This window comes from Protomyctophum bolini (assembly GCF_963924005.1).
Source record: "Protomyctophum bolini genome assembly, chromosome: 13".
NCBI classification, from domain to species: domain Eukaryota; kingdom Metazoa; phylum Chordata; class Actinopteri; order Myctophiformes; family Myctophidae; genus Protomyctophum; species Protomyctophum bolini.
Window position 1 is genome coordinate 23,472,746 of NC_137874.1, and position 9,776 is coordinate 23,482,521.

At 42.0% G+C, this 9,776-nt stretch overlaps 2 protein-coding genes across 2 annotated transcripts in view; one reads left to right on the forward strand and one right to left on the reverse strand.

Annotated features, from left to right (window-relative positions):
* usp28 (ubiquitin specific peptidase 28) overlaps nucleotides 1–8,787 on the forward strand; it is a 37,476-nt gene extending 28,689 nt beyond the window's left edge. Inside the window, exons 24-27 of the mRNA XM_080780872.1 lie at nucleotides 5,031–5,110; nucleotides 6,352–6,475; nucleotides 7,072–7,273; nucleotides 7,949–8,787. Coding sequence (XP_080636998.1) covers nucleotides 5,031–5,110; nucleotides 6,352–6,475; nucleotides 7,072–7,273; nucleotides 7,949–8,124 — 582 coding nt within the window. The 3' untranslated portion in view covers nucleotides 8,125–8,787. The remainder of the gene's footprint in view (nucleotides 1–5,030; nucleotides 5,111–6,351; nucleotides 6,476–7,071; nucleotides 7,274–7,948) is intronic.
* The window catches only part of cyb5d2 (cytochrome b5 domain containing 2), a 592,339-nt gene that overhangs the window by 498,522 nt on the left and 84,041 nt on the right, over nucleotides 1–9,776 (reverse strand). The gene's annotated exons all lie outside the window — the stretch shown is intronic.

The window sequence follows — 9,776 nt, forward strand, 5'->3', positions numbered from 1 at the left end:
TTAAGTTGGAAGGTAAAAGATACAGCGTTTGACCTAAATTTAGAAAACCCTTACGACACGTCTCCCTTGATCAAGCAGAAAAATAATTCCACTTGTCCACCCTGTCCTGCTTTCTGTAAAAAGGAACACAGGTATTTAAAAGACCCCACACCCCCCAAGTATCCACTGTCAGGTCAGAGTTAGTATTTAGACAATAAAAAAAATCAGACATGCAGTTAGGTTTTGTTCGTTAGTACAAGAAAATGCATGCACCAAAGACTATACAGCTTTGTGAGAGAGTTAACCAACCGAATGGTTTCTCTCAAACGGAATAGTGACACCTAATTCCACATTCGTTCAATAACAACTACTAAGGCAGTTGGCTTTTAACTTACATTAAACCAATGAAACAAGTCAAAACAATATCAATTTATGTTTACCAAATGTAATTCACTGACGATTAGCAACTCACAATTTGGGACACACCTAATTTATCCCAACTGTTAATTAAGAATAGTGAAAAAAGACTTGATATTTACACGAATTGATACTCACTCCCCTAGTTCCTTGATCCTCCTTCAAACTGAAAGATATAACTCAACACATTATTATCGTACAATACCTGTTTAACCGGAGAGAATCATGCACTGCTCACTATTAATAGCTTTTTAACAATGAGTCATGCTGACACACCACAAAATACTGATAACAGATGTCCTGTTACACCAATCAAAAGTAAAATATTGATATCTAAGGCTCCCCTCCTAGATACTTTGCTCATCCTTTATGTAAACCACCTTAGAAAGGATGAAAAGCTTTCCCGTGCAGATTGAATCCTCCTTTCTGCATTCTCCACCCTTTGTGGATATTGGATAATAATCATCATTATTATTAATAGAATATGTGTGACCTTAAGTCACTGAACCGTAACCTTTGTCCCGGTTACCTCTCACTGAGGTGTCTCCCTATGGAGTCTGTAGGATTATACACTTGTGCACATCTAGTATTATAGTGCAGTAATCAATCGCAGTTCAGCAGAATATTTATAATCTGCAAGCAAATGTGTGACTGTAATTATCATTAAATGTATGTTACCCGCACCTCGTGTTGCAGATGCAACCCTTACAAAGATTTATGTGCCAGTAATACACCTATATCCTAAAAATCCATGATTTACTGAGCACCCCTCTCAAGCCACATGAAGCAAAACCCTTCATGTAATTCTTTATTAACAATATGCAGGGAAGAATGGTTAATTCAGACCCACGTCCTCCCTACCAGGAAAGATTAGGCCGCGAAGGGGAAGTGATCAGCTCCACCCTACAGCGTACCCCTAGAATTTACTGGGAAGAAAGTTTAAACAGGGAGGAATATGAAATGTTAACCACACAATGAGGGAACAATGGGAGACCCATCATGGTTATACTACCAGGGGAAGTCCAAGTTGATGCAAAATCGAAGGAAAGAAACACATACTACATCTACACATAAAACCAGAGGGCATGGAAAAAGTTCACGCCCCGGACAACATACAACAAAGGAGTCAGAATGGGGAGTAAGATAGACCAGAAAACACCCAGACCAAGAAACTTAATAACCATACATCACCCAAAGTCTGTATTTTTGTAGACATGTTAGTCAAACCTTAACTCTATTAATTAGTCAGTGTAAGGTGATGAAATACACCCCACCAATGAGCAAATTCTTTATTAAACTCTTATAAGAGACTCCTCCACATTAAATTTGAAATGACTATAGTTTCTCAGTCTGTGTTTCAATCCCCTCGGACAAAAATAAAGTATTTATCTGAAACCCACACTGCATCCCACCCACTCACTAACACCCCAGAAATGTACTCACCTTAATCACCTACCTTGTTTTAATATATAAATGCATTACTGACGTAGTTTACATGACCGAGCACTCTCATTCTACAAGAAAACCTGACACGCCGAACACCATGGACCAGCCATCAATATTCTCACTACCTAGTTTGTACACACCAGGCGCCCTGCCCCATATAGAACTGAGAACTCTACCACAAAACCACATTCACCTCATACACACTTACACACTACCTCCTGCTAAACCCTTATTTTAAATCTGCAAACCCCAATTTAACCCAATTAAAATTTAAAACCTGACCCCTCCATTAAATGTCCATCTCATAACTGCCCATACCTTTCCCCCCACCGGAACATAACCATATGTTACGGCCACAAACACAAACACACACAACAACCTACAGACACCTTAGAAAATTTGCACCTGGACCAACAAAGAAAAAACAACCCCCGAACCATCACCCCACTCCCAAACCCCCATCCCCCCTCGCTGGCCAACATCCCCGCCACCCAAACAAACAAAGACAAATCCAAAATGGCCGCCGACCGACCCTCCCCCCAAACACACTAACATTTACCTGCACCAAAGAACAAAGGCTGTGTCGTTCACCAACACTTACAAAGAAAACCAGCGCTTCCTCTCACCACCAACCGCAAAACCAAATAGTTACACACTTCGCCTGATTCAGGCCACATAATAAACCACATCAACCGCGTAATTGCCACGCTATATATTACACCGCCTCTCCCTTAAACGGAAGAACTAGTCACTCCACCAAAACGCAATTATCTTAGGGTCCCTGCAAAGCGCTTTGCAAGCCCAGACGCTGTTACTCGTAGCCCTGTGCCAACTGACCCCTTCACTAATAAGGAACCAACCCACACCCCCCAGGCTACACAGTGTAAACCGCCCAAAACGAACTCGAATTTTCATCAAATAAAGCCTCAGAATACGGGAACACGTCTCATACCGTAGCTAGACAGGATAAGCCCCCCTAGCCACCGCTACCAACCACAAAAACACGGTCGCACCTTCGACACAGCTAGGCCTTAAGCATTCACGGCTTCACAACAGGAGTGGCACACAATACCCACCCCCATCACCGTGCTTAAAAGACAAAGGAAAAAAAAATAATAATACAAACAGCCATTCCGCGCAGCTAAACCCAGAACTTCTACCATGTGTTAATAAAAGACTGAAATCTATGCAGGTAAATGGTAAATTATTATCAAAGCCCCTAACATTAATGTACTCATAGCTGTGAACCCGACGTCCACCCATTACGAGGCGTTTTCACGACAGACAGCTGTGCGCAAGTCCGACTTAAAAACCTACAAACAACCAACCAGAATGTAAACAAAGTTTATGACAGAAATCCCAAATCAGAAACTAAAGAAAATGACCCCGGGTAGAACTGTAAACCAACACCCAGACTATTTTGCCATGACCAAATTCAACGAACCATCAACACGCCCACCCGAACGCCACGGTCCAATTAGTTGACACAGCAAGACGCTTGTAGTGAATTCAAAAAACAAAACTCACCCAAACCAAGGCCTCTCGCTGTCTCAAACAAATGTATCCAGGCTCCAAGTTTTGTGGTATCTTTTCGTTCAGGAAGACACGTTGACCAGGTCCACTTGGATTTGAAAGGAGAGACTTTATTTTGCAGGAAGAAGTCAATCCGCTCACAGCAAACAACACACGAGAGACGAAACACTCTCCCGGACTGTCTGGATAAAACACGCACCGCTCTCTGTCGCCCAAAGTCGAGAACCCGGTCCAGATCAGTCTCATTTGAACACTGCTCCTCCGTCTATATCTATTTCGGAGTCCCGCCTCCTCCGGACATGGAAACAGGCGTTTCCTGACTTTTGACCAATGAGATCTGGGATCTGTTTATTTCCGGTTTAGAGAGAGGCGGGACCAGGACACAGATCTCCTCACTGTTCTACTATGGAGGCCTAACTTTATACAAAAATGACTAATTGTTACACTGACAAATGTAGTTAAACAACAGAACTTAAATGCAAACTAAAACATACTATGACCATAGTTAATATCTCAGCAATGTTTAAAAACGGAACTAAGAATGAACCTGAACATATTATCTTTAAGAGGTGATTAACACAGTTTTTAACCCCAAACTAGTAAAAGCTATAATCTTATAATCTCCCAGCACATTTTCAATCAATACATCAATTGCACTCCTTATTAATAGTTATAGCGTATATAACTATATATGACTATAACTATCTAATAGTTTAGTCTAGTTTAAAGTAGTTTTCTTAAGTTTTAGCTGTTAGTTCACTCAGTGAAAATCAGTCACCAAGAGTCACCAACTGGAACCGGCTTAGAGAAATCTAGCATAGAAGTAGCAGATGCATTCACAGTGATGACAATTCTTGTGACGTGTGAAACCCTTTGTCCCGGAGGGAGCTTCAAACGGTTTCAAGACAAAGGCCTGGGATTCGGGTGTGAGTTTGTAAATGACTATTCTCCTCTAAGAGGGAGAATCACAGACAGAGACATTTTCACTTACTGTTGCTTAATACTAACCTTGGTTCATTTATAGAAATTATACGACAGTATGAAATAAAGTGTGTGTGTGTGTGTGTGTGTGTGTGTGTGTGTGTGTGTGTGTGTGTGTGTGTGTGTGTGTGTGTGTGTGTGTGTGTGTGTGTGTGTGTGTGTGTGTGTGTGTGTGTGTGTGTGTGTGTGTGTGTGTGTGCGTGCGTGCGTGCGTGCAAGACCTATATCTAATACATATATAGATATTATCTATATATCGCTTTTATCCAAAGTGCTTTACATAGATAGATTGTGCATTACATTGACCCATACACAAATGTATTAGAAAGTGTGGATTGATTGAACACTGCCAATTATGTTTTTAGCGATTATAATATTCATATATTGAATTATTGAGAAAGTTATTACTGTTATATACTGTTTAGATTTTATACGTCAACGAATCAATTAACCATTTAAGTTCTATATTTCATACACTGTCTTACCTGAAAAGATTGTGAAAATAATATTTTCCCAATTTTCTAATGTTTTTGACATTTTTTTAAAAGTTTCACCTATTTCACCTACTTTCACCCACCCAAAGTATTTTTTGGGGGTCCCCAGCCCAGTCTAAACGGTTGAGAACCCCTGAGCTAACAGGCTAATTAATGAAGCGTTGTGGTGTCTCCTTGCAGGACTGGCATGATGACTACAGGCTGTTCCGCACTGTGTTTGTCTACCTGCTGACGGGCCTGGAGCAATACCAGCATGGGAAGTAGGTGTTGTCCTGACCGTGTGTGTGTGTGTGTGTGTGTGTGTGTGTGTGTGTGTGTGTGTGTGTGTGTGTGTGTGTGCGTGCGTGCGTGACTGAAAAGTGAGCACACCAAAAGTGAATGGCCGGAATGAGCGCTCTTATCATCATACATGTGTGTGTACAATTACAATTTACAATTTAGGCATTTAGCAGACGCTCTTAATCCAGAGCGATTTACATTAAGCACGAACAAAAGCATGGGAATACATCACATAAAAACATTCATCATGAAACATGCGTAAGCTAAGAAAGTAACAGTGGAATATCTATATAATGAAATTTATACGTATAAACTTTACATATATACTACTATGCTATACATATGTACTATGGCGTGCTATGACTATATACAATGCAATTCTAGTGCTGTCTACATAACATGCTATAAGTCTGTTTCAAATGCTATCTAAGTCTACAGAAGTGCTATCTAGGGTAGAGTAAGTGCTATGGGCCATGATGGAGTCTGAAAAGGTGGGTTTTCAGACTACGGCGGAAGATTGGGAGTGATGCTGCAGTTCTGACTGCCATGGGAAGTGCATTCCACAGTTTTGGAGCCAGAAGGGAGAAGAGTTTGGGACGTGTGGAGCGTTGTCCCGGCGTTTTTAGTGAGGGTACTTCCAGCTTCCCTGCGTTAGCTGATCTGAGTGCGCGGGAGGGTTTGTAGGGTTCAATCATACTTGCAATATATGGGGGAGCCATACCTTTGGTTGCTTTGAATGCCAGCATCAGAGTTTTGTATTCTGTGCGGGCAGCGACCGGGAGCCAGTGGAGGGAGCGGAGCAGGGGGGAGACATGTGAGAATTTTGGCTGGTTGAAGACCAAGCGAGCTGCGGCATTTTGGATCAGCTGGAGAGGCTTAAGTGCACATGCTGGTAGGCCAGTAAGGAGGGAGTTACAATAGTCAAGTTTTGACAAGACTGTTGTCTTGTCTTGTAGCGCGCGCGTGCGTGCGTGACTGAAAAGTGAGCACACCAAAAGTGAATGGCCGGAATGAGCGCTCTTATCATCATACATCATCATACATCAGTAGTGATGATAAGAGCGTCCCTCACTTCACAGTTCACACGGTGTGATTTTTACATTTTACATAATAATGGCATGCCCACCTTAGGGATAGATTATTCTATTATGTTATCGATTATGTTTTATAATGGATTACAACATGGATATGTGTGATTAACTGTGTGACCCGGACCCTATAGGGTGCGTGAGGCTCTCACCTACCTGGCCCATGCTCATAAGAACAACGCCATATTACTGAGGAAGGGAGAGAAGAAGGGAGTGGAGCAGTCAGTCATTGCACTTTACAGGAGGAAGTGTCTCATGGTGAGTACTGAACTACATTTACTTGAGTACCGTAACTAGGTCAAAATTTTAGGTACTTTTATTTAACTTGAGAATGAACTTTATTTTTATAATTTATGCTTCTTATTTGGCGGCTTTAGTTACTAGCTACTTACAGATTTCCATTATTAAATTGGCTTTTCGAATCTACAAGAAAAACAGAGTTGATGCACACAGTGGCAAGACATTTCAACTAAAAATAAATTCTACATAGAAGAGACAGCCTTCATCAGTCACTTGTTGACTTTTTATTTTGAGTGGATAACGTACCAGCTAGAAGTCAGAGCGTGGTGGTCTACAAGAAAACCATAATGTCTGAATGTGTCCAATAAAAAAATGCCTTTGTTGAGCTAGTGAAAATAGCGTGCAGGTATTTTTCCATCAGAATTTGCGGAACTATACTCACCAAATGGCATGGTGAGATGCTAATATGTGGCATACAAACGTATTGCAAAATAGCAGCTGGCACTTGCCAACTCTATCATGCCATCGTATATTTCACAAAAATAAATCGAAATAAGTTGTTCCTGTGAACTGCTCCCCCCCCCCCCCCCAAAAACCCCCCACCTCTCTCTCAGGCACTGAACGAGAGTGCGGCGCAGCTGTTCTGCGGCGGTGAGGAGAGCGAGGTGGAGGAGGGCATGGCCATCATGAACGACGCCATCATCCCCTGTCTGCACCTGATGGGCCGTGACGACAGCAGCCTAACCCAGGAGGACCTGGATGTCATGGAGAAGATCCGCAGCCACTGGTGTTCCTGTCTGGGACAGGAAATGAATGGTAACAATTATTTATGTTATCTATTTAGCGATTATTCAATTGATTGCTTTTCAAATAATTGAACAATAGCGAACCACTTGAAAAATAATTATATCAATAATTTGTATCTATGCGTCCGGAGACTCTGTCCAGGACAGCCTTCAGATGTGCCTCCTCAGGAGACTTGGCTCAGATCTGAACCCATTTCATTTGGCATTAGGAACCTGTTGCGACCGCATGCCCTTGCTGACGTCGACCCCAGGGTTCGAACCCACAACCTTCCGCTCTAACCACTACACTAGGACGGCCCCCAATATTATTATTATACGACAACATTTCGATGTTAATACATCTTTGTCAGGTATGGCATGACCTGACTTTCATGCATTGACATCAACATGTTGTTGTTTTGCCTGCACCCTGTAATTAACGGCTTTAATTGTCCGAGACTGCTGCAGTGCCTTCTTTCAACCATACCAGTTATGTTCCTGAGATGCACTGGACCAGCCTAATACGTCTTTGTCTGTAATTGTTATGATGAATCAAATACACAGGACCACGATGGAAATAAGCCCTCTAGTCTTTTTTTTTGTATCCTTTTAGCACCATTTGTATAATCGTAGTACTACTGTGCTTTTTGCAAACTGTTAATAAAGTATTCAATCAATCAAACAAACATTTGTCTCCCTCCCACAGACTCTTTGCAGGAGAAGCTGGGTGAATTCCTCCCCAGGGTCTTGGACGGTTCTGCTGAGATGGTGATCCTTAAAGATCCACCCAAGGTGCACGTCAGCTTCCCCCACGACCTCTGCAGCCGTCTGACCGCCGTCATGGAATCCATTCACAACACTTCTATCGTCATCGTTAAGTAGAGCCGGTTTTATACTTTGTTATGTGCTGGTGTCGAGCGCCAAAAATAGCGGATCCACAAGCTCACAATGCGTCGCAGTGCGACGCATTGCGAGCTTGAGGATCAGCTATTGTCGGTGCATGACATTGCCGTGCAACGAAGTATATCAATCCCTTAAGGAGGTAGAGATCAACGATGGATGCCATTCATTAACTGAATGGCTAACAACCTCCCTGATGTCCTTGTACATGGTTGACAGTGCAATAGAAAAGAATAATGTGTATTATTTGTATTTCTTATGTGTAATTATTTTTGTATACATTTTTAATGTGCTCCTGCCTCATTTGTCAAATGTTTGAAGGAAATTCTGCCGATAGGCAAGGCTAGAGACATAAGAGGACAGATTTTTCTTGTTAACAATAATGACCGCAAAATTGTTTAGTATCAGGAACTTTTTGGAAAGCAATCAAGAGATGTATGAAGAGACAGTAATTTATATAGCTTCATGGACACACCACAATTACTATGTATCAGAATTTGCAATGAACAAAAAGCTGCTCAGTGGAGATTTAGAAACGGAATGGTTTGTTCTTGCATTGCTTTGTTTATACAGTATGTCAGTCATTTCACATGGTGCTTTTTCACTTAAACATTGATTATGCTCAATAAAATCATGATGTGCCTTTCTGCTTTTCCTTTCTCCCTTTGTTCCTTTTTCCATTTTGTTTGAGTATGGGTCACAGGTTATCCCAATTATTTTTTTGGAAAGATGCTTTCCAATCTGTTCATAGACTTTTTTTTCCATTACTTTTGAGATGGAGCTATAAGAAATATTGCGGTAGTTGCCGGGGTCTAATTTGCTGCCTTTCTTGTGCAGGGGGGTTACTTTTGCAAGCTTGAAATCTTGAGGGACCTGTACCTGTTTGATGAAGAGGTTAATTATGTGGGTGATGATTGGAGCAATGGAGACGGCTGATCCATCATCCATCCATCTTCAACCGCTTATCCGTATAAGTCGTTGGGGCAACAGCTCCACCCGTTTTCCAGACTTCCCTCTCCAGAGCAACATTAGTGACAAGACGTTCCAAGGTCAGTGAGTCGATGTGTTTCCTCCAACTGCGCCTTGATCTGCCCCGGGGTCTCCTCCCAGTGGGACATGCCTCGAGGACCTAGGGATCCTAACCAGATGCCCGAACCACCTAAGCTGGCTCCTTTCCAGGCGAAGAAGCAGCAACTCTACTCCGAGTCTCTCTCATGTGACTGAACTTCTCACCCTATCTCTAAAGCAGATGTCAGCCATCCGTTGAAGAAAACTCATTTCAGAAACAGCTGAGTCTTTGAGAATATTGTCATGGCCAGTGGCCATGTTGTGTTGCAGGGTAGCCTACCCTGCAAGTGTTTTGAGCACCTCATCAGTTGTTACCATTACCAGTTTAAAATCATCTTTGCAGGTTTTTGCTCTACACCAAAACGCATTGCCAGCATAAATAACAATGAAAACAAAAACAATCACAAACCCACACAAAATCTTTCTCGTCTGCAACATTTTGCCAGGGGCTGTTTAGTTGAATTGGGATCACTTTGCAGGTTGCTGATCCAGGATCAGCAACCTGCAAATCCGGTTTGGATGATATGATATGATATGGAATATATATGGATATAGCTGATATGGAA